The sequence below is a fragment of the Peromyscus californicus genome, unplaced genomic scaffold (assembly GCF_007827085.1).
Source record: "Peromyscus californicus insignis strain IS unplaced genomic scaffold, ASM782708v3 Scaffold_9__1_contigs__length_137607984, whole genome shotgun sequence".
NCBI lineage: Eukaryota > Metazoa > Chordata > Mammalia > Rodentia > Cricetidae > Peromyscus > Peromyscus californicus.
The window spans coordinates 29,274,344-29,298,822 of NW_026294617.1; the positions used below are offsets into that span (position 1 = coordinate 29,274,344).

The 24,479-nt window shown below is 39.3% G+C and overlaps 1 protein-coding gene across 2 annotated transcripts; it reads right to left on the reverse strand.

The window, feature by feature from the left end:
• Nucleotides 1–3,411: 3,411 nt before the first annotated feature.
• Pcdh18 (protocadherin 18) lies at nt 3,412–16,857 on the reverse strand. 2 transcript variants are annotated; one of them, XM_052731363.1, is made up of 4 exons: nt 13,853–16,857; nt 12,996–13,084; nt 12,739–12,902; nt 3,412–5,384 (listed from the first exon to the last, which is right to left on the reverse strand). In XM_052731363.1, exons 1-4 carry the CDS (start codon nt 16,337–16,339, stop codon nt 4,717–4,719), a joined length of 3,408 nt encoding a protein of 1,135 aa, XP_052587323.1. In that variant the 5' UTR covers nt 16,340–16,857; the 3' UTR covers nt 3,412–4,716. The 2 variants fall into 2 exon arrangements, with proteins under 2 accessions (XP_052587323.1, XP_052587324.1); XM_052731364.1 differs by having other exon boundaries at nt 12,996–13,081; nt 13,853–16,856.
• Nucleotides 16,858–24,479: the final 7,622 nt, after the last annotated feature.

The following is a 24,479-nucleotide window of genomic DNA, read 5'->3' on the forward strand; positions in this document are numbered from 1 at the left end:
CATTTAAATTCAATTATTGTGAAAGTCTAAGGTCACCTTTCCCAGTTTAGCTCCAAATACCTAAAAAGTGTTTTCTATTTGGGGAAAAGATAATTTCCTCTTTTGATATTCGGCTTTCTATGTAAGTATTTTTAGATACCCAAAACATATAAAAGTTAGAATAAAAACTTAGAAAACTTTAAAACTTATAATAAAAACAAAAGTTCTTTTGTTTCTGATTTTTGTGACCTTGCCTTTTCACTAAACTAATGAATCAAGAGTGAGGTCTGCTGAGAGTGAAAAGTATTAGCTTTGTATTTAAGAAATATGCTGATAATCATATTGATAACAAAGAAAAACACTAGAAAATGATTAATTCTAAATGGTTATGTGAAAGCTTTATTCCTGTGAAAATTTGGAGATGGGAACTATAAATGTGGACAGTAGAATACGTTACTAAGGAGGAATACCATTAAAAAAATAAATTGAAGAGATAAAATCTGAGCAGGCAAACAAGAATTAAGAGCATCTTTCAGAAGTCATAAAAGGAAATAGAAAACTGTTATTTTAAAGTGCTAGAGGAGGTTGTATTCCTACAATTTTAAAAGTCAGAAAGTGTGGATAGCAATTTTTATGATGTCAGCCCCCCATAAAATGTTCTATCAGATTTTCATATTAGGTAGGGAAGAATATAATAAAATATAACAAGTTAATGAAGATTATTTACCACCATTTTCACATTTTCTCTAGTTTTGATCTATACTGTAGGCTAACAGTCCCTATCAACCATTTCAGAACATATATACTGAACTATGACACCAGTGATATAAATGGCAAATAAAAGTATAGTTCAGGCAATAGTGATGTTTTAAATACAACGTGTTCTACATGACATGAAATAGTTTTGGAAATGACTCTAAGCATTGAACTGGAACACATGACTCCTCAGTGATCTGACAAACTTAATAAATCAAATGAAAACTTCAATTTGTTTAAACATTCAGAAATACTTCTGTTCATTACAACTGGAGAAAACATATATTAAGTGGTTACAATTAGTTTGATATCTTATATTTTCAGTTTAAGGTACATTATGAACCCAAACTAAGTTTTGTTCTATGAATTTAATTTGCAAATAAAGAAATAAACAATTTGGAGTTGGAGAAATGTCTTGGTGCTTAAAGTACTCACCAGACAAGCATAAAGAATGGAGTTAGATCCACAGAAACTATGTAGCAGGTGGGCATGGTAGACTCCTTGTAATTTACATGGTGAATAGATATGAGGAGTCTCAGATCAAAATGACTAGCAAGATCAGCCATATCCAAGAGTTCTGGTTTCACTGAAAGACTCTGCCTTAATAATGTAGAACAACAGAGGCTGATTCCAGACATCAACCTCAGATCTCCACATGCACTTATGAATGTGTGCCCACAAACATGTGAAAATGTATTCATAATAAACATACATACACACAATGGAAAAAGAATTAATTCAAATTCTTTGTCTCTTTTCAAATGTGTTCACTTTTAGAATATTTTAAAGCTTCACATAAATCATTTAATCTTTCATGATTTGGTTTTCATTTTTACACAGAATATTCATCACTCAACCAGAGTCCCCTAGATCTTCAATTCTGCGATGCCATATTATTGACATACTTTGAGTTGGAATAGAAATATAAGGACAGAAGGGAAAGCACACAAATTCACTGCATACTGGGGACCACCTGCTTCAGCTGTGTGGGAGCATGCTAGGGTCGAGACACACATTTCACCCATGCAATCCTTTCCATATGAAATTACTTGCTCCTCATATACATTCACAGTTCTTTGAATTTCAGTGCGACAGTAATTTCAATTCAGCTTTGAAAATTCTCTGACATTAGTAGGAAAAGAATAAAACAAGGAAATGAAAGTGTGTGTAACTCTTCCCATAACTTCGGTAAGACAAGAAGAGTTTTAATAATTATATATTAGTAATTGGTCAGTGTGACTTACAGAAGAGAGGAGAATGAATGTAAATGATTAACAAAGCTTTAAGCCATAGTGTGTTACATACTAAGACAGATAAGAGTGAAGAATAAATCACTATGTGCGTGACCTGTGACAAGTTAAAATACATCCCAGCATTCAGTAGGCACTGGCTAACGTGAGGATTTGTGAAGCAGCATATTAGGTGCTGCATTACATTTCTTCGAAGAAAATTTCCTTGGTGGATGACGGGTATTGAGTAATATTGAAAGGAACCCCTGGGGCCAAAAGAAATTAAGAATAATAAATGATAAAGACATCCTTAATTGCTAACTTGTTTGTTTCAAGCCAAGGTAGAATGTGGAACTGGGAGGGGATGACAATGTTTGTAAGACAAATCTTAAACTGTCATATAAATGAAAAACCCGGTGCCAGGTATTGGGGTGAATTCTGAAAGATCAGTGAAACAGAAGAAGCCACAGCCAATCTCACCTTGCCAATTCCTCAGCAGATCCTGTTTCCTCAGACTGGAAGCCTCTGAGTCCTCACCCAAATGGATCTCAGCTGAAATGCTTAAAAGCCTAAGAGCTTGAAAGCCTCTAGTTCCTGGTCCTCACGCCTTATATACCTTTCTGCTTCCTACCATTACTTCCTGGGATTAAAGGCATGTGTCTTTATCAAGCAAGACATAAGATCTCAAGTCCTGGGGTTAAAGGTGTGTGTCACCATGCCTGGATCTGCTTCCAGTGTGGCCTTGAACTCTGCCTCCGGAATGCTAGGATTAAGAGTGTGTGCCACCACTATCTGGCCTCTATGTCTCCTCTAGTGGCTGTTCTGTTCTCTGACCCCAGATAAGTTTATTAGGGTACACATATATCAACCACAGATGTTAGACCATTGTAAATGCACATGACATCTTGGTATTTATGAAAATATTACTTAGGAAAGGAATATGAGAAATAACCTGAGACTATGTGCTAATATTCCCTTAATGTGTAGACATGGGAAGCAAGATTAACCAGAGAAGAAAGGAGAACCCAGAGGTTGGAGACATGGAACACCTTGTGTGGAAATGTTGTGTTTTATTTATTTCACATTATTCAAAATCTCTATTTCTAGCCCCTTGGAAAGCTTGTGAGGCTCTCATTGTTTCTTTTTGTTCAACTCAGCAGGATGCATTCTGAGGTTTCTGTAACTTGAGCAATATGTAAGCTGTTAATATATGTTTACACTCCAAATACATTTATATCACATAATACAGAAGAAATCCAATCAATTACTTTCATTCCCCTGACTGGTCTCTGTCTCATTTCCTTCCCAGTGTGTTTTTGTTGGTTGTCAAGCTACTTGGCTATTCCCTTTCTGCCATTTGATGCCCAATGCTGAATCCCCCCTCAGGGAGAGTTTTAAGCACACAAAGCACTTAAAACATCAGAGCAGGGGTCTGACTTGCAGACAGTTTCTTAGATTTGCTTTAATTTTCCTTTTATTTTCACTGACAGTAAAATTTTCAGGAGAATACAATCAAGATAGTGTATTAATAGAAATAACATTCATAGAAGCTTGAACATAAATGATAATAGTCATAATAAGAATCTTGCGTACCAAAGCATTCCACACAGAAGATAACAGCACAATAAATAAAGGTTTCATTTGTCACACGATAGATCAAACAAAATTGCATTAACCAAAACATGACTTTATAAATGTTCATATGCTAAAAATACAAGCAAAACCATGAAAGCATGCACAAGAGACAAAAGCTAAAGGTGAATGATTATAGCCAAAAAAGACAATACAATTGATACAAATGTTCAAGTATTATGAGAAGAGAGGGAGAGATTCAAATAGGAGTCTCAGATAAATCAATTATGTTTACTACCCTGGGGGGGAGGGGCGGAGTATTGACATATCTGTCTTTGTCTATTAACACTCTACATTGGTAGAATACATAATGTTACTCATTTAAAGTACAGATTTCACTTCATTAGGTCATATTTCATATAGCAAGGATCAAATCAGATTTATGGTTTAGTTTAAAATATAAGTAGACATTTTGCTACTGGAAGAATATTCTCAAGACCAAGCCAGTGTGATACCCTACAATTACAGGAGCCACTGCCAGGCAACATGGATGAACACATCATTGCTGTGAAGAATTCCCATGTCATTTCCTTCCCATGAACACTCTAGGATGCTTCTAGGTCTAAAATAGGTTTAAGCCATTCCTCCAATTTGCTGGAAGAAGTGATCTATCATAGCTAACAGAAAGCAGTGAGAATAGTAATCATAAAATTGTTTAATGTTTCTAATGATGCTTAAATTTTTTTGTAAATATTGAAAAGGAAGTTGCACTGCTTAGTGAAACTAAGAATTACCTAATGCATTAATGGGGTTGTTCATACAGCATAATAATTCTGCCCCAACTTAACTAATCTAAGCAATACCTTTGGTTGAAAAGGATATAGATTCAAATAGTGGCTAGTTTCTGTATGATTGGGAAAAACATGTTTGTCATGGGAGTAAAAAAATAAAATTTGTCTGTTAAATTACACATAAATATAAGATACAAATGTATTTTTAAAATACAGATTAAAATAATCACACTTGCATCGTGTACATACGAAAATACAGTATTTAATATTCAATATACACAGACACATTTATGATAAATGCAACTATTTGGCAACGCCAGTTATTTTCAGGGTTTTCCCTGTCCCCTAATTCCACACACATGGAAACACAAAGGCTCAGCTAAAGTCCTCTAGCTCTGGCGGACGTCTTGAAGCAGTTTGTTGATCTCAGCCACCAGCTCGCTGGCATCCATGAGTTCGTGTTTCCCATCACTAAGATGGTTGAGCACATTGTCAAAATCATCTTCCTCATAGTTTTCAGGGATCTCCTCCATGGCTGGCAGCCACTTGGAAGAAGGCTGCACGCTGGAGTGAGTCCCCAGAGGGGTCCCAGAGCTGCTGGTGGGGTTCTGAAAATGTGTGCTGGCTGCCCAGGCCGCAACCCCTTGTGGGTAGCTCCCAGTTTTGGCCTGCGCTGGACCCTTCCGACGTTCCAGGGAGTTGGACCGGTCCACTTCACTGCATTCAGAAAGGGTATCTAGAGATGCAGGGAGGAGGCGCTGGAACACACTGCTCATTTCTGAGAGCAGAGATGATGTGCTGGAATCCCCCGAGTCCTCGTCACTGGGGGAGTCCTTCCCAAAGGTGGAAAAGCTCTTTTTTTTCTCCCCAGATTCTGTAGGCTGGCTGTCATCATCGAGGCCCTGATGTGAGAGCTGCTGCTGAGGCTGAGCTGGAAATTCTTCTCCGGGGATGAACATGTTGCTTCTGTAGTCAGAGGATGGCGAGGGCAGCGGCGGCATCCAGCACTGGTCAGAGTGGCCCAGGACCCTGCACTCCTCTGTGCACAGCCTCATTGCTGAAAATAAGCAAAGCAAGGAGGGTGTGTTATTACACACGGCATCACTCAAAGCCCTGGGGAGTGTCATTTTATTTTTAAGAGTAGAAAGAGAAGGTTTTGTCCTATTGTCATGATGCTAACCTATTACTAGACATATTAGATAGACTACAGTTACTTTTCAATTGTATGTTGCTTTTTTTTTTTTTTTTTTTTTTTTGGTTTTTTCGAGACAGGGTTGTATGTTGCTTTTATGGACCAGTTGTCACGCTATATTCCTCCATTTATTTAAAGGAAGGGAATATCATTTTTAGTAGTCTGCTGTGAGCAGAAATCAGACCATTATTCATACATAATTTATACATATTATTTGAACATGGAAACGAGACCTGCACGTATTGTCTGCTTCCCATCCCAATGGAAGATAGGAGAACAGATCTGGTATTGCTTTTCATTTATACATGAACACCCAAAAAAAGCCAAGGCTTGGGTGATCAAACGAAAGATGAACATAAGCTATACAATGACAACAGCAAAAAATAGACTTTAAGGTGAGATCTTTAATTTGGAATAACACCAGGTAACCTCTCCAATGTATCTTTCACTAACTTTCTTGATAATAAGGGCTCTGGACCTGCTTTTTTATTTCAGTGGAGGCACTTAGAATATTAGTTCTCCAGTTATTGTCCTTATCAGTCTCTCAGGGATTTTACATTATTTACTGACCTAGTAATTAAAATACCAATGCTAGGTGTTCTTAATTACTACCTTAGGTATCCTGAGTTGTCCTGTTATAAGGCCTTTATTTCAAGGTTTGAAATACATTTATATTTAATTACATGGAAAAGTCATCAAAAGCTGAAGAATATGAAAAGTACATTCTAAATTCTCCCATATGTTCCAGTTACCTAGTGGGATTTGAGTGGCCGCATTCCTCGAAAATACTACAAATGAGAAAAGCAGAAAAATAAAGAGGAGGATCACTAAATTCAGTATTTAGAGCAGCTAAAATGCATAAAAACTGAGATATGTATATATATATATATATATATATATATATATATATATATATTCCATAGAACAACCACTCATTTCAGAGAAAACTTGGTCTTTTCAGTGTATTTACATTTTAAGACAAAGGACAGAATTTCAGAAAGTGTAAAGTAACCCTCAAATATGAAAGAAAACAGGATTGATGCTAGCCATAGGGATATGTTTGGCACTGATTCTATAGATGTAGCTGCTGAGAGCAGATTTCCACCTTTGCCACTGCTGAAATTATGACATGCCACACTGCTTGCTAGGGGAAGCAAATCACCTACTATGAGCATAATACCTTCTCTACAGGCTGGTAAAGGAGCTGTGTAGAGATTGTGGTCACGATTGTTTCTGGATGAAAAGTAGGCAGGAAGGGATAAATAATGATCTTTATATGTGGAAGTCACTGCTCTTTATCACAGACCTCCATGCTAATTCTGGTCTTTCGCTTCCTCTGGACCTCTATTCTTAATAGAAAAAGGGAAAGTTTGAGGAATAAAAATAAAACAAGTGCTGTAAGATAAGGACTTCATTATATGAATCCAAAAATTTTAAAGCATGAAAAAAACACTGGGAAAAGTGTAAGAATCTAAGAATCAAGTCCGGGATCCTTTGTTCTTAGAGGACTGATTGTGTCATTATGCTGTGAAGAAAGTTTCAACTGAGCAAACAAGGGTGATTTAAATAAAAACAAAAGTTTAGATAATCAACTTCATGTATTATGCTACATGGAAGTGTTTGTCAACTCTTGTTTTAATCCATCCAGTGGAGAAAACAGGAAAGGGTAAAAGGCAACTGATATAAACAGCATGTAGGTTTCCTCAGCAGAGAACTATCACAGTGGTGATGTCCCAGCCCCTGCTTTGTCCTCGGAGTCTCTGAACATGGAAACGAGACCTATGTATATTGTCTGCCTCCCATCCTGATGGAAGGAAGGAGAACAGACCTACTATTGTTCTAGCCCTCAACTCTGGACTTTTAGGCTTGGGAAGAATTTCTCTGCTGCACTGCTTCATTGGCTTTGATTTCCTTTAATAAGAAGAAAAAATTACCTGGAATTCTAAGGATCTTGACCATATGCAAGTTTTCTCAAAACCTGAACACAATGAGCTTGTAGGCAACAAGACAATAGAATAGCATGACCCACATGACTAGCCCAACCATCTCAGGAATGATTGTTAAGCAATGAATGGCATTTATAGCACAATAGATAAATAAGAATTTAATTATGTACTAATTAGTTGACTTAAAATGTAAAGGAGGGCTGGAGAGACTTCTTGGTAAGAGCACTTGTTTCACAATTACAAGGACTGGATTTAGGATCCTCAGAAACCATGGACATGTCAAATGGATGGCGTGGTCCACCTGTAACTCCTGCCTTGGACAGTGGAGACAAGGTTTCCCCAGAACAAGCTGGCTAGCTAGACTACCCACATCCAGGAACTCTGGGTTAAATTGTAAGGTCCTGCCTCACTGAAAAGGATGGAAGAGATATTGAAGATGATTGCAGGTATTATGACAGGACTCTACATGCATGGATACCCACATATAGGCACACATATCACACATATATACCCACATACATAAAAACATACATAGACTCAAATGTATACCACACACATGCTAATGAAAACGGAAAAAAGGAGAAATCATGAAGACAGACTAACGGAAAGGATAGCAAAAATGAGGCCATGGGAAAGAAAAGAGGAAAACCTAAAGGAAATGGGGTGGGGGGATGAGAGGAGCAGAGGAAAGTATGATCATTGTTATGGATTTTCTAATCTCACCCCTAACCCTTGAGATTGAACTACTTGACAGTGTATGTGTGGCTTAGTGCTGAACATGTTCTGTCCCATATGCAAGGATCAAGAGAAGCCAAGCAATGGCCATCTTGTCTGCTATTCTTGGGAATATTCGAAAGCTCTCTCCGGTGATACTTTTTATGGTGATAGGGATAGGCAGAAACAGAAGCTCTTCTGTGGCACTCCATGACTGAACTTTATTAGTGTCCTGTAACAAGTAGGGTGGAAAGCAGTGCAATGAATATGAGAGAGAGCTTCAATCAAGCCATTAGCTATGGAGTGTGTAGTAGGTTATCCTTGAAGATCCCATCAAATCTTGGCCGTTTCACCCCCTGGTTGTCAAAAGGACAACAATCTAGTTCTAAGCCACATATAACAAATGATATTATAGACATTCAGGTAAAGTGCAAATGAGATGATGCTCAAGATGTGTTAAGAAAGGAAAAGGAGTGGATATGAATGCTGGTATCTCAAAAGACAGAGCAAAGTTGAAAAAAACAGGTGAGCAGCATGAGGTACACAAAGTGAGGAAAAGGCAGCTTTTCATGTAGGAAGGGCAGTGTGTACAAAGGATTGGTGTGCTCTAGGAAGAGAAGCCTTTCTGCCTGTTGCAAAGGATTCAAAACTGACAAAATTGAGATTAGACCGAGAGTGCATTTCACTGGACTCTGAATACAAAGATAATAGTTGCACTCAGTGTTGCTGAGCAACAAGAGTCAGAGATTGACTCTGAGCCAAAAAAAAAGGAATAAAAAGGAATGTGAGTTAAAATGTTCTGAAAAGGTTGTGAAAACTATACAGAGTAAAGATTTGACAGTGGGAGGAGCCACAAGACTTGGGATATCAGTAAACAGCAATGGGAGGAAGACCAAGAGCCAGAGAAGACACCTACTAGGAGAGCAGAGTAGAATAATAATGAAAAACGAGTATTTGAAGTACTCACAGATGAAAGATGATGAAGAAAAGAACAGACACAATCATGAAAAGTAGAGAAAGACTAGGCAGGGGAGCCTGTACAAACCATCTGTGTGCAGCAATATCTACTGGGACCATGGAGGCTTAGTGTTGGGGTTCAAAGCTGAATGACAAAGAAGGAAAAGAGCTATCAAACATGAGCCAACAGATAAAAATGCATGTTTGTTTAGCTGCTTGAAAAAACTACATCTGTGTGGGAATTGGAAGAATGAAGGACCAGAAATGACCCTGCTGGCAAGCCATGCCGTGCAATGCAATCTATATTTGTTCACAAATCAATGCAGAAGAACAGTTGGAATGAGACACTTAAGTCCTAAAAATACACATACTTTAGAAAATTGTGCTGATCTCTGTTAATAAGTTTCAGATGTGGACCAACATTTTTTTCTACTCGGGGTATTTCCTGAGTAGATACTTTCGCAAACCACTAGTTTTACAACCTAACATGCCTGCAGAAGTTGCAGGAATGAGTAGGAATCTAGGATGTTGACACAGTGTCACCTCAATGATGCTCATGACTAAAAGACTGTTATCTCTGTAGACACTCAGTATGCATTGCAATCTGTGCTGGCAAAACATAAACATAATGGCAGCAACATCAATCACTGCTCATTTCCCAGTTCTCTGTAACTTGAGAAGAGCTCATCCCCTTGTAGAAGCAGGAAGCAACTGAGGCAGGAATATGTCTCCTATGACACAATTGATAAGAAGCACACATACATGTGTACACACACACACACACACACACACACACACACACACACACACACAAAGTCTATAATTTTGGATAATGATGTGTTGATGGAGATAAAGACACTTAATAAACAAGATTGGCAGTTTTCTAGAGTTTATCTTTGCCTACCACACTTAACCCAATCTCTTTATTCTTTAACATTTATTACTATCATTATTAATCATTATTTACTTCAAGCACTAGATAATTCTTCTGCCGTGAACATATGGAATGATGGTAACTTTGGAAATATAGGGAAGAGGGAAAGATAACTTGACTCTGCTTTTTTTTCTAAAAGAAAACACAGATGAGAAGCATTGCAAAGAGAGAAAGCATAGTTTTGATGTGTATGGTGTTCTGGGTTCAGTTCCCAGAAATGTAAGCAATGAATGCGTGAATGAATGAATGAATAATAATATACTAACAGCTAACTACTCAAATTGTATGATTTTGGAATTTAAAGAGACATCAGATGTTGTTTAGGTCCACAAATGGCAAGGTTATTTTTTCTAGAATAGTCTATTTTTTATTCTCCAGTTTGTTGCCATGATAAATTAAAATTCCAATACATGAACCCCAAGCATTTTAAAATATCCACTGCAATATTGATGTTATGCCCATGTGTTCTTGTTTATGAAATAATCTAATCTGGGAAATTCTGCTGTTCTAGTCTAGGGCGTGTCAGCATCATAATATCAGAGAATCATGGGAATTGAAAGAGCTACTCCATCATATAAGCCAGAAAAATAAAACTAATTGTCTTGGGGCATGTGGTCTTTGAGGATATATGTTCCTTTAGATACTTCAATGATTTGGTTTCAAATTGGTCTAAAGAATCTATAAATTTAAACTAATAGATTCTATGGGTGACTGTGCAAATATAGGCCATCATGCACACAGTAGGCCTCAATGCAACTAGACATCATTCCTATACATCTGTCTAGCCAGTGATAAAGTATTGATCCTTGCAATCATATAACTGAACATGCAACATTTAGTGTTTACAGAAAGGCCTTCAGGATATAAAAGCAAATAAGGGTCTAGGGAGATGGGTCAGTAGGTAAGAGCACTCACTGCTGTGCGAGCAGGAAGAACTGACTCTCCAGCACCCATGTACAAGCCGGATATGGCTGCCTGTGCCTGTAACCCTGGCATTAGGGGGCAGAAACAGGTGTCCTGGAAGCTTACTGGTCAACTGGCTTGCTACATCCATGAGTTTCTCAAGGAGACATCCTCTCTTAAGGCAACAAGGCAAAGAGAATAGAGGAAGACATCCACTGTCTTTTGCCCCTACATATGAACACATGGGCAAACACACACACACACACACACACACACACACACACACACACACACACACACACACACACAGAAAGAGGGGGGAAGAGAGAGGGGAGAATAAACAAGCTAGGCATTTTATTTAAAAAGGAAACATTTGTTATTTAAATAAGTCATAGATTAGTGATTGGGGGTGTGGGAATTGATTCACCATCTCATCCCCACCAGGCACAGTCTGCCTGCCTGGGGTGTGTTATTACAACCTTTGTAAGCTTCCAGTTTTCAAAGCTGAAAATACACTAATGTCACTGCCACCACCATAACTAACTACAATGAGCATAACATCAATGTTTTCAAAATGATAAGGACTTATTCACTGAAATGCAAATAAAGTCAACAACCACCACATGGCTGACTCCACTGTCAAAGCCTGGAGCGAGACAAGGCAGGCAAAAGACTCCATATGGACCCAGAGTATTCAGCTTGGACCCAGAGGATACCCTGGGTCACAGCCGGTAAGGACTCCTGCAGCTGATTAGCTAGTGCTACCATGATTCCTAGAGCTCAAGAGAGCTAAAATTCCATTTATTGGATTTCCCCAAATTTCTGGTAAACTCTCTTATATTTTCTACACTCCTTTATTCTTATAAAGATAATTTCAAGCTAGAAAGAAGTAAGATGGGGTCAAACTATTGTCCTTTTCCTCTGTGTATATTGTCAATGACAGTCATTTAATGGACAGTCAATAAATTTAGACATGTGATAGTCAAAGGAAAACTTCTGTTCTCCTAAGGGTTGATTTCTTACTACACAGCGTTTAGCAACAGGAAGGCTACTGATGCTCTCAGTATTTGCTGACTTGGATCAGAGTTCCTACTGCACAATTAGAGGTAAGAGTCACAAAGGAAAAATTGGTTCAAAACTTAATAGCATCTCCTCCACCTGGCTGTGTGCTTTATAAATCTCCCCTCTGGGTTTGTTTTCCTCCTCTGTTGCTGTCCAGAGTCAAAATGAAAAGTGGCATGAAATATGCTCCACTCACCACCTACAAAGGTACATTCCTCCACCTATTTTTAGTGCTTAAAGTATACCCTTTCCAGTGTATTTTAGTCTCTGATTTTGTGAGTTGGTTCCCATCACAGGAAATGCATCCTCCAAATTATAGTCCAGTTCACCACTGTTCACCAAACAGGCTGTCTGAATACAAACAGCCACCCAGTAATTTTCTGGAGTGCTGAGGAGTGCCCTATGGCACTGCTGGGTAGACAGAAAGAGAAGGGGAGCCGTGTGGTTCCTTCCGTGTCCTCACCCCTTCCTTTTTCCATTAAGCCCTCATATTTTTCCTTCTCTACCAATTGCTTATTGTGGATTTTGAGAAGAGAAAATGTAAAGTGTCTCATGCTTGTTCACTGTTAATAGTGTACAGACGACACCTGCTTTAGTGAAAAGGATAAAGACAGCAGCAATAGATGCCTGGGAGAGCCTGTCCATCATCCTGGTGTTGTGGTAGCTGTGAAAATGAAGATTTAGCTATTGTTTCCCCTCTTACCTGCTGGAATTCTTCCATCTGTGAGGAAGAGGTCACTGAATCCTTCGCCCAGCAGCCTATCTATTGGAGAATCTCGCCCCAAATCGTAGTCACTGTCTCCTGCTTCGCTGTCCCCACGGCCACTGTCTTTCAAGCTAAACTTATCCATGTCTTGAAGGGCATATCTAGAAAGATCAGTGAAACCAAAAAACACAATTTTACTCTTCAGCATTTAAGCTACTTGAGACTTAACAGCTAACACAAAGGATAATTCATACCTATAGCTCCTGGAATATTTGTTTCCTCGAAAACTTGGCCTTGGCTGATACTGCCCCTGGTGAAGCATGGAGAGAAGCTGGGAGACCTGCTGGAAACCAAAGAGATAGAACTGATTTCTGAAGGGAGAATTAAAAAAAACCCTCATGCATTCACGTGCATCAAGCAAGGGAAAAGGAGAGGCCTGTTATTACATGCTAAGCTCACAATTTCTGTATGTCAGTGATTTACATATGCTAGACCGTGCAGAAAGTGCAGTCATCCAGGAAACACAGCTAAGATATATTGCAGGGAGAGTTGGATAACCTCAAAACACAGCTGAGTTGCTCATTCTTGAACCATTTCCATTTAAATAACTGCCTTCTTTTACAGTTCAGATAAAATGGTCAGACGTTAAAACAAAAATACTCAAAAAGATCCAGTAAAATACACTGTTAACTCAGCTAGTTAAAACAATGCCAGAAAACTGCAAAGTTTTACAAAGACAGCATGCATTGAAATGAGATTCTGAAGGCCTAGAATGTTGATTTTTTTTTTTTCAGGAGAGATTTTTTTGTTTGTTTGTTTGTTTACTTCCCAGCACCTTATTCTGAGAAGTGAAGGGACTCTGATTACATAGTCCGGTGTGAACTTCATATTTACTATCTGACATCACACATATTACATGCAAGTGAATTATTTATTAAAAAAAAAGAAGAGTATGACAAAGTGAGCACTTGAGATATGTACACACTGTGACTTGAGTCTTACTGAAACTGGATATTGTCACTTATCAATGACAGTCTTAAAGGTGTGATGACTGCTCAACCCCTGAGCACTAACAGCTGGCATTAGCAGGTGATGTAGTTTATGATCTTACCTCAACAGCGGGAGTGGCGTGGGTGAGTTCTAAGGAGAAATTCTCTGGTACGTGGTTTGATGAGATGGTCACCAAACTGTTGAGTGACTGGTGACTGTTGTGACTCTGGCGGCTGCCCATTTGTCCCCTTTCCAAGGTTGGAGATGAAGATGGAGAGGATCTGTGATGAGATCTGATGGGCAGTGTGCCGTTGATGGTGGGCACCAGTGTAATGTCTCCTTTGTGAATCTGCCTGGATGGCCTTTTGGGGTGATGCTGGTAAGTGGATTCTGCCACCCTGCAGTTGTAGGATCTGGTGTCTTTCTTTTCTCGATTACACCTCGTTGCAAAGAGTACCATAATAACCAATAACACTGCACAAATTGCTCCTAAGGAAATAATTATGATCATGGACACATCCAAGGATGCATGGCTCACAGAGGTCATGGCCGTGCTTGTCACAGATTCTGCATAGTCAAAGATCATGCACTTCAGAAGGACTTTGGTGTGCAGAGGAGGATTGCCTTTGTCCTGGATGATAACTGAGAGTGCCCATTCAGTGGAGGAAATGGATTCCATGCTGACATTGGTGTGAATATCACATGACCTAGGATCCATGATGAAGATGTTCTCCTCATTCCCTGCTACTATGGAGCAGCTGAGTTCAGCATTTGCACCAGAGTCTCTGTCAACTGCCCTTATTCTTGTGACATGAAAGCCACTTTCAGCTCCCTTGGGGATGGAGATCTCTGCAGTATTATTGTGCATTGCAGGCCCTATAACCACAGGGATGTTGTCATTCTCATCAATGATGGTCAGAACAACTGTGGTGTTGCTTGCAAGCTGCTTCTGACTCCCTCCATCCCTTGCCTCCACCACAAAAGTGATCTGACTCACTTCTTCATGGTCAAAGATCCTGAGGGCATAGATGGCGCCATTAGATGGGTCAATGGTTACATACGTGGTAATGGAACTTCCCAAGACAAAACTCTCCAAAATGGTGTATGTCACATGTCCATTTTCACCAAGATCTGGATCTGTGGCTGTCACTGTGGTGATATATGCCCCTGGAGAGTTATTCTCAGAGATGACAAATTCATATCGGCTCCTCTGGAAGCGAGGTGGATTGTCATTTATGTCATTGATTTGAACAGTAAAATGTTTTACTGAAGAGAGTCTGGGTGTCCCCTTGTCCTCAGCAATCACAGTCAAACTATACTCAGATCTCTTTTCTCTATCCAGCGTGGCATTGGTCAAGATTAAGTAGTTGTTTTCATATGTCTTCTGGAGTTTAAAATGCCCATGCCCATGAAGCTTACAGATTATTTCTCCATTCAGCCCAGAATCCTTGTCTTGAACCCTGACGATAGCAACAAATGTATCAATGGGATCCCCTTCAAAAACATAAGATATTTCTTCTTTTCCAGGTGACATGAGGTTTATGCTAATTTCAGGTTTATTATCATTGACATCCACAACCTTAATTATAATTTTGCAATGAGCAGGAATGGAATTGGGACCCAAATCTTGGGCTTGGACATCAATCTCATAGGACTTGGTGACTTCATAATCCACTGGCTTGAAAAGAGTCAAATGTCCTCTTTCTGAGTCAATCTTAAAAGTCTCTATAATTTTGGGAGACACATGACTGCTGAAAGAATACACGATTTTCCCATTAGCGCCCTCATCTGGATCGGTGGCATTTAGATCCAGGAGCAAGGTTCCAATTGGGGAGTTTTCTAAGAGTTGTATTGTGTAAGAGGGCTGCTCGAAGACAGGGCTGTTGTCATTGGAATCCGAAATGCTTATTTTCAGAATGGAGGAGCCAGACCTCTGGGGCACTCCCATGTCGGAGGCCGTGAGCTGAAGTTCGTAGCTCGCCTTCAGCTCGCGATCCAACTCCCTCACCACTATGAGTTCAGCGTACTTGGCCCCATCTGTCCTGGTTCGCACTTCAATACTGAAAAAATCATTGGCAGAGAGCGAGTAGGTGTGGAGGGAATTTTCCCCAACATCTGGATCGAACGCACTGTCCAGCGGGATGCGAGTCCCGACCGCCGCACTCTCCGATATCTCAATGGGAATGACGGGTCTTGAGAATTGGGGGGAATTGTCATTAATGTCCAGCACGTCCACTTCAATATGGAACAGCTGCAAATGCTCGGTCGGCAGAGTGAGCACATCAAACTCTATCGAACAGTTTAAGTTTTTCTGGCATAGTTGCTCGCGGTCAATTTTAGCCCCGATGCTGATTTCCCCGGTATTCTCATTTACCACCAGGAGAGGAGAATTCCCCCTTGGCATGGCTCGAAAACGAACGGCAGAAGGGTTCGGTAGCTTCAATAAAACGTCAGCCACATCTTCTGATAGTCTAGCGATTACCGACCCGACCCTCTGCTCCTCATAAATCCTGTATTTCAGATTCTTACCCAGGACATCGTGGCTGAAAAACGCCATCAGAAGTGCAAGTGCGAATCTAAAGTGCATTTTAGTATTCATTTGGTGCATTGGTCAGTTCCTAGATTCCCTTCCCAGGGCGAGTTACAACAGCCAAGCAATCCCTGCAACTTCCTCCCCGCCACTCAGAGCTCTAAGCCACATCAGGTCCCTGCGACTTGAAGGCGACTCTTAATCACACAGCAATCAACAGCTCACAAACTTCAGTTTTCATACACACCGTGTGGCGACTTCCGGACAGGAGCCTGAAGTCCTCTCCTGGTGGGGGTGCCGCCAATCCTCCCGGCTGGGAGCCGCGTGTCACCTCGGCCTGGCTCCCCGCGTGGACTCCGTCCCCATCTATTGCAGGGTGCTGGCGGAGTCTGCAGTGTGTCTTACCCGGGCGAGTCTTGATTTCTTTTTCCTCCTTTCCCTTTCTCTGCTCGACTGCAGACTAAACACCCGTGATTGCTGACTCCAGTCTGAAAATCTCTACAACTTCTCTTCAACTCAGACAAAGCTCTTTGCCTGGCGTGTGTTGAATCGCTTCCAGCCAATCAGTGAGCTTCCAAATCCGAAGCTGCTGGAGTCACCGGAGCGAGGGAGGGCGCGCGTGGAGGGTGGGAGCGGGAGGGTGGCGGGCGCGGGCTGGGGACCCGCGGGGGACGCGGGAGCGCGGCCGGGGGTGGCGTTCAACGCCCCCCCCCCGCCCCTCCTCCATCCTCCATCCACTTTCTCCAAGCGTGCCGCGACAAAGGGAAGACAAATTACAGCAGGAAAGGGGGGAAAAAGAAGAAGAAAGGAAGAAAGAAAAGAAAAAGACAGGGAAAGAAAGAGGAAAAAGGAAGCAAGAAAAAAACTTTAAATCAACTTCTGGTCGTCTGTATTTATATGGCACATTAAGTAGCTCTTGTTTTCTTAATTGCCCTTTTCTTATGCCACAAACATGTAATCATCTGTTTTTCGGGGTTCCTTAAATGCTGGTTTCACTTAACATACCTCCAATTGTATTTTGTCAGTGGAGGAATTTAATAAAATGGGAAAACTTGCTTCTAATTATGCACCTTCCCCTCCCCCTCGGCAAATACTTGGGTCTTTTCTCCTCCAAGGAGCACACAAGCCGATTTTCTTGGAGCTCTGTTTTAAAGAACAGCCCAAGTGGAGAGGTTTCATTTTCTGTGTTCTTTCATCTTTACTCTTTGAAGATAAGAAAGCGGCTATCTTGCACTCCTGATTTCTCTTAATTAGCAAGATTTAAAGAAACACCTCAGAATTTGGAACTAATTAACAAAGTAATTCTACCTTATTTCAGCCCTTTCTTTAGTTTGAGCAAAATTGTTTCTGATATTTCTTTGTCTTGCACTTAAAAAAAAAAATCCTATTATCTTGGCTAAAATTGGTAGCTTTCCCTTAGCAAATTCTGCCAATATAGTAATACCTATCCGTAGTGAGTTTTCACAATGAGTACTGAGGGGACATGGACTCAATAGTTTACAAGTCAAATTTTTATAATATATACATTATTTATGAAAACAGTTTCCAGATATGTATTTTAAAAAACCCAAAGGTTGTTTACACGGAGAAATAAAATGCCTGAGCTGAAAATTGCATTTTGTGTGCATCAGAGTGCTGGAAATATCTCAGGAGGTTGGTGCTGTATCCAGGTCACAGAGTTGATATGGTATTCTTATTTGAAAATATGATTATTTATGATGTTCCTTCTGCTCTGCGGCTCCTTTTAAGTTTATCACTGTAGCTCCATTCTTGCTCACCCTCCCCCACCCTTTGCATTATTCCTCAGCCAGCTTCTACTTGCATATTCCCTGCTTCACAGAATCTCCATGTAACTTATTTTCCATTTATTTTCTCCCACTCTATTTTGCCCCCCAGAAACACATTTTTAAAAAAGTAATTTTCCAATTTTTCCACTTTGCTTACTCTCAGCAGAACTCAGCTAAAGTCACTGAGTAGGTTCTTCCCAAAGAAGCAAGAGTCCCAGCAAGAACTCTCCTTCATTTTAGGCATTCAAAAGCATTTTATAAGCCATTGTCTTTTTCCCCCTCCTGAAACCAGTGCTGTGTGGCAAATTGTGCAGAATAGGAATGCCTGTAATGAATTCGTTTATTGCTGGGTCACGCTGATGAACACTCTGCCCCCATGAATAACACCATTTTACAAGTTTGCAACCCTTTCAAATTGCTGATCCCCAAACCCTATAGACAAACTCTGAAAGCCACCACAAGCAACTGAGACTTTAGAAACCCACAGCCATCTGGCCTAGATCGCTAACAATCTAAGCCAATAATTATATCAGTTGAGGCTTTAGTGAACCCCTCTGTAAAAGCCAAAGAAGCAAAGAAAGGAATTACTGACTATTCAAAGTTGGGGGGAGAATTCCAAAGTAATCTAATTCCACCAGTTTGAGGAGAATTTTCTTTGTGAATGTGGTAAGCATACCCCCAAAACTGATGCCTTGGGTTTGATTAACTTAATTTACAGGATATGTCTTCCCCTTCACTTAGACCGCAATGCTTTAGAAAATCTTTCTCGTACTTCTGACAGTACGCTTGCACATAAATATTATGAAAATGACTTCAGTGTCATTCCCCAAGGTATTTAGCATAATTGTCAGGTGAGATGTAGTCATCAAGAATGTTTTTCTTAGCCAGGCGATGGTGGCGCATGCCTTTAATCCCAGCACTCGGGAGGCAGAGGCAGGCGGATCTTTATGAGTTCGAGGCCAGCCTGGTCTACAGAGTGAGTTCCAGGAAAGGCGCAAAGCTACACAGAGAAACCCTGTCTCGAAAAACTAAAATAAAAAAAAAAAAATCTGTGATTATGACTTTCTTGGAATCATTTCATGGAGGATGGCTCTTTTCACTTTAGGAGTATGGGCACCAAATGTGATTTTATTTTCACAGGTTAATGTCTTCCTGAGTGGTTGACATATCTACTTAATTATTTATCCTTTATTTATTTATTTTTCCTACTATGTATAGAATCCAGGGCCTATGGGACATGGTAGTTCACACCTTTAATCTAAGCACTTGGAAGGCAGGTGGAACTTCAGGAGTTCAAAGTCAGCTCCCTCTGCATAGAAAATGCCTAGCCAGTGAGGACCATACAGTGAGGCCTGGTCAAAAACATTCTTATTTTCTTTATATGTTTTACCACTTCTAACAGTTCGAAATTTCATTACTTCTTATCAATACAAAGAAAGTATAAAAACAAACAAACGAAAAACAACAAACTATCTCCCAGACTACTACCGAGGAAGAAGACAAGTGAGCTGCTGTTTCCGGTGGTCACGTGACCATAACCTGGTAGAACTTCTTTCTTTAGGACTTTCACAAATGTGTGAACCAATGGATGACCTTCACAAAGAACTTCTGAGGCAGCCAGTGAAAGACAGCTGATGGCATGTTCCTAAAAGTTTACCACCTTTGATATGGCTGCTTCTGTAGACAAAGACAAAGAGTGTTCTCATGGCTTGAATACTGTGGCCATGTAAGAGAAGCCAGACAGGACAACAAAGTGATCCTGTGCCTCTGGATTATGAAGTTGAGTGTGTCTACTATGTTGGGGATATTTTATCCACGATCTCCTCCCCCCCCCCACGTCTCTAATTGTGTGTTTTCCATCTATGTGCATAGGAAGGTGTATATTCATGTGATTCCATGTGCATAGGTGCATGTGGTAGTGTGTGGAAGTGCACATGCATGTATATACATGTGTTTACATGTACATGTGACATCTATGTTGACTCCTTCTTTTTTAAAGAAAAGTCAGCTTTCTATGCCTGAATCATTACAATTTTCCTTCCCATTAATGAGTAGGAGAAAACCAAGCCTCATCTCTAAGGCTTAAGTTTCCCCATAATAAATGAAAAACGTTGCTACTGAAATTGGAATATAAAAGTAAAGTTTCATTTCTGAAATGCAGAAGTGGATTTTTTTAAAAACATTATAATTATTAATTTATATTTCATAACAGCATATAAAATTTAAAATCAGCCGGGCGATGGTGGCGCACACCTTTAATCCCAGCACTCGGGAGGCAGAGCCAGGAGGATCTCTGTGAGTTCGAGGCCAGCCTGGACTACCAAGTGAGTTCCAGGAAAGGCGCAAAGCTACACAGAGAAACCCTGTCTCGAAAGACCAAAAAAAAAAAAAAAATTTAAAATCAGTTAGAATGTTAGAGTAGCAAATAGTCACTTGCAACTCACCATGCCCCATCTTTTCTACCATGAAAATAGAAAAAAAAGCCCGTATTTTGTTCTCTTCTGGACTGAGAAAACACTTCAGTCTCTCCTGGTATTTGTTATGCACTGTTTTGTAGAAGGAATGCATGGCCCTTCTTGACACCATATGGGCATAATAAGCTACAATAATTACTCTACAGTATATCCCGGGAAATTAGAAAAGAGAAAAGGCTTTATCAAAGATTAGAGAAGTTAAGGAAACCCAGTACTCCAGAGCTGATTAAAATAAAGAGCTTGGTAGATGAGTTCAGCCAGTGAATGATTACAGATGCCAACAACTGAAAGCTGGAGAATTCTAAGACATTCACCTAATTTCAGTGTGTCCACATAATCCTGTAGAGGTGATTATGAAGATAACTTTCTACAAAACGTTCTTGCAAGAATCTTAGCGATTGGTAAATGCACAAAGGCTTGGCCAGAGTAGACACATGACAGAGGTATTTTCTTAGCCTTTGTGCATCGATTTTCTGCTTGAAATTTTTGAAGAAAAAGAAATGTGTGTTATATCTATAATCATTGAGGGTTTTTTTCTATATTTTAGGCTGGAGAGCTGAAGCTCTCTCCAGTTGGCTTTACAAAGGCCACCTATGAAGCATAATAGACAAAACTAGCCATATACAGCTCTGAAGATCTTGAAAGTCTGTGGTTTCCTAAGAAAATTCCTTAAGATCTACTAAGCAGAGTAGATCTCTACATCCTCAGCCATGCAAATACACCTAATTCTACAATGAAGAGACATCTTCTGGATGCTCAGTAATCTTTATATTAGATCAGATAGACATCTGGTCTGTTGTACCTGTTCTCACCTGACCTAAATGATTATATATAAATGTGTGTGTCTGTGTGAATAATTTTATATGATGTTTTGTGAATGACAAGGGAAGATAAAATCTGTCAAATATAATTTTTATTTAAAAGGTGTCATCATACCTTTTACCAACCATATAACATCGCTCTATGTTGCTCTCCCTGGGGTCCCTATACTAATCCAGTCAAGAATATTATAGTGAAACCTGAGTAACAGTATCCACCTCCTGTTGGCACAAATTTATCAACCTAAGGTAAGAGATGAAAAATGAGAGTTGATCCAGAATTTCTACCTGTGGAGTGGGAGAAACTTTGGTAAACTCTGATCAAAACAAAATGGGCTAAGGGCCACAGAACAGCCGCACACCTGGAGACATGACTGTTTAGGAGGCAGAAGGAGCCAAGAGCCAGAAAGAGTTGGAATCTATGGACTGGAGTGACAGGTGCTAGGTTAATTGTGTCTGCATGGGCAATCAGTATTTGGGATGTCCTGCCAAAGGGAACATGCCAAGTTCCAGCAGATGACTTAAAGTTTGGCAAAAGGTGATCTTCTGAGTCCAAATGAGAGACATCTAGGTGAGTTTCTATTCATTTTCTGGCTCTAGGTCTTCCACAACAGGCAGGTTATGAAAGTGAAGATCAAAATGAGGAGAATAACAGAGGCACATCCAGAGACCTGGAGAACAGAAAATGAGCCCACATTGTAATCCTAGTCAAATTTTGAGACTAAGACCATGTCACAGGTAAACTAGATTCAGCAAGGTTGACATTAGGATTAATAACACCACATCACATCTTTTTTGTTGTTGTTGTTTTGTTTTGTTTTGTTTTTTTCTGGTTTTTGAGACATGCTTTCTCTATGTAGCCCTGGCTCTTGCTATGTAGACTGTGCTGGCCTCAAACTCACTGAAAGTCACCCTCTTACCAGTGCTGGGATTAAAGGTCTGTTCCACCATGCCTGGCTTCGTAGATCCATTCCTTCAAAAGCATTTCTAAAGCAAGACTCTCAGCCTACATAATTGTTGTAGTTGCAGCTAAAACGACTTTGAGTGAAGTGAATCTCTGTCTTAAAGCAAATCTGGCCAGTCTGTAATGGTTTAGAGAGCATCCTAGATGCTAGATCCTAGATTTGAAAATGCAGAATCACAGACTGCAGCCTAACCCTACTTAAACACACTGTGTATCGTAAAAAGATCTTTGGATGGTTCCCATGGACATTGAAGTTAGAGATACATTGCTACAGAGTCATCTGTTGTCAGCAGTAGTAGGCATTCTAAGAAGGTGGTACTTAATTCTATGGGCTGTGAGGCTGGGCTCCCCCAGGGAGTATGGAGAAAATTGGCATGTGGAGAAGATTACTGTAAGAAGGGCCTGAGCTCAGACATCATTAATTCAAGCACATTAAGTAGAATTGATATAAGGAAATTTTCTCTGATTGGTTTCATAGTGAGGAAGAAAATTAAGCTTTGGATTCGATGTCTTATGCCAGATATTATCCTGTTTACCCATTTATCCATTTAGGGAGTATAGTTTTTACTTACAGGAAAGCATTTTTTCAGAAAAAGAGATCTAGGTGTTCTTAGACAGTAATTTCTGATAGCAAAATATTTCCAGTACCATTACCTATATGTATATTTGTACATATGTGCTATATATATATATATATATATATATATATATATATATATATATATGCATACACATGCATATATACACACATACATACCTATTTAGGATTCAGGCTGTGTATTTGGATCTGACAAGTATATGTAAGTTATGAACTTCCTCATACTTTACCAGATCTTGTTCAGGCCGAAGAGAACAAGTGAAAGCATGGCAGAAAGTGTCTTTGCTCATCTCCTAAGTCCACTCTACAGATACTCCTGGATGCCCCTTAATAAACGTCTTATCTGGCCAGGCATTTGAGCATTCCAACTTTGGGCATTCTACTCCTCATAGACTACTAATTATTCTCAAGATAAAAGTTCAAAAATTATAAAGGAGGACTTTGCAGATCCTCTTAAATAATGAAAATCAAGGCAATTGGTTTTTCAGGGTACATTAAATGAGAATAAAACATCTGGAAGAGATTTTTTAATACGTTGAGCTTAATATGGATTATTGAATATTAATATGAATTATGCAATAAAATCACTATTGTTAATTATAATTATGTTGTTGGTAACATCAGTACCCAGCTGTTTAGTATTTGTAGAAAATTAGTCACATTCTAGTTACCAACCACCACTTGGGCTTCTTTTAAGGAAGTTTAATCTACAAATTTTCAGTACAGTTAAAAACAGGATTATCAAATTATAGGAACTTAATTTTTCATGAGAAAAATAAAATTGATATCTTTTCCAGAACAATATCCATTATGAATAATTAAGGTTTCATAAAATCAAGGCAAGAAATGATTAATGGACTGTAAATGCAGTAGATACCTAGCTATGAAGCTGAATCCTGGAAATACAAGTATTTAATCCTTAACTATTCACAAAGGATAACAATGGTATGTATATGCAAACATCAGATATATTTGAATTATACTCGTGAATTCAGCAGGGCTGCTCTGTTCAACAGAGGACGGGATTTATATGGAAGTGTCCTAAGATTATAGCCTAGTGACATTATAGTGGTCTGACATTGTGTAAATACACTCATTTGTATCAATATAACATCGCCTAAAGTTGGAACATCACCCCACTGTTAAATGACATTTGTGCATGTTAATATGTTTATATATTAATGCGTATGCAATATTCCAAAGGGAACAGAGCTGAGAAGAGAATCTAAAGCTTTATTGATATAATGACTGTTTCTAGTTAAATAAAAAAAAATAGCAGGTTACCATTTACATGAGCATTGTACCTCTCTTATTATCACTGAGTTCATTTTCTTTCAGATATGGATAAGTTAATTTAATTATGATAAATTAGACAGTTATACCTAATACTGTCTACCCAGAGTACTTTAGTCTCAAGCAGATTCTCAGTTAAGACATAAAACTTCTTAGAAAATAACTATTCAGATGAAGTGAATCATTTTAAAATTGTGTATTTTAAAATTTAGAAAATGGTCTATTTAGCAGTTTATGAAAAAAATCACCTAAAATAGCAATATCCTATCTAGTAATAAAATGTA

What these genes read in the sequence shown, in the direction of transcription:
- Pcdh18 (XM_052731363.1), bottom strand. Translation starts at nt 16,339, where the DNA reads ATGCACCAAATGAATACTAAAATGCACTTTAGATTCGCACTTGCACTT. An exon ending in AAATATTCCAGGAGCTATAG is followed by an intron (nt 12,903 to 12,995) that starts GTATGAATTATC and finishes TGATCTTTCTAG; the next exon opens with ATATGCCCTTCAAGACATGG. An exon ending in AGATGGAAGAATTCCAGCAG is followed by an intron (nt 5,385 to 12,738) that starts GTAAGAGGGGAA and finishes GCTTATTTTCAG; the next exon opens with CAATGAGGCTGTGCACAGAG.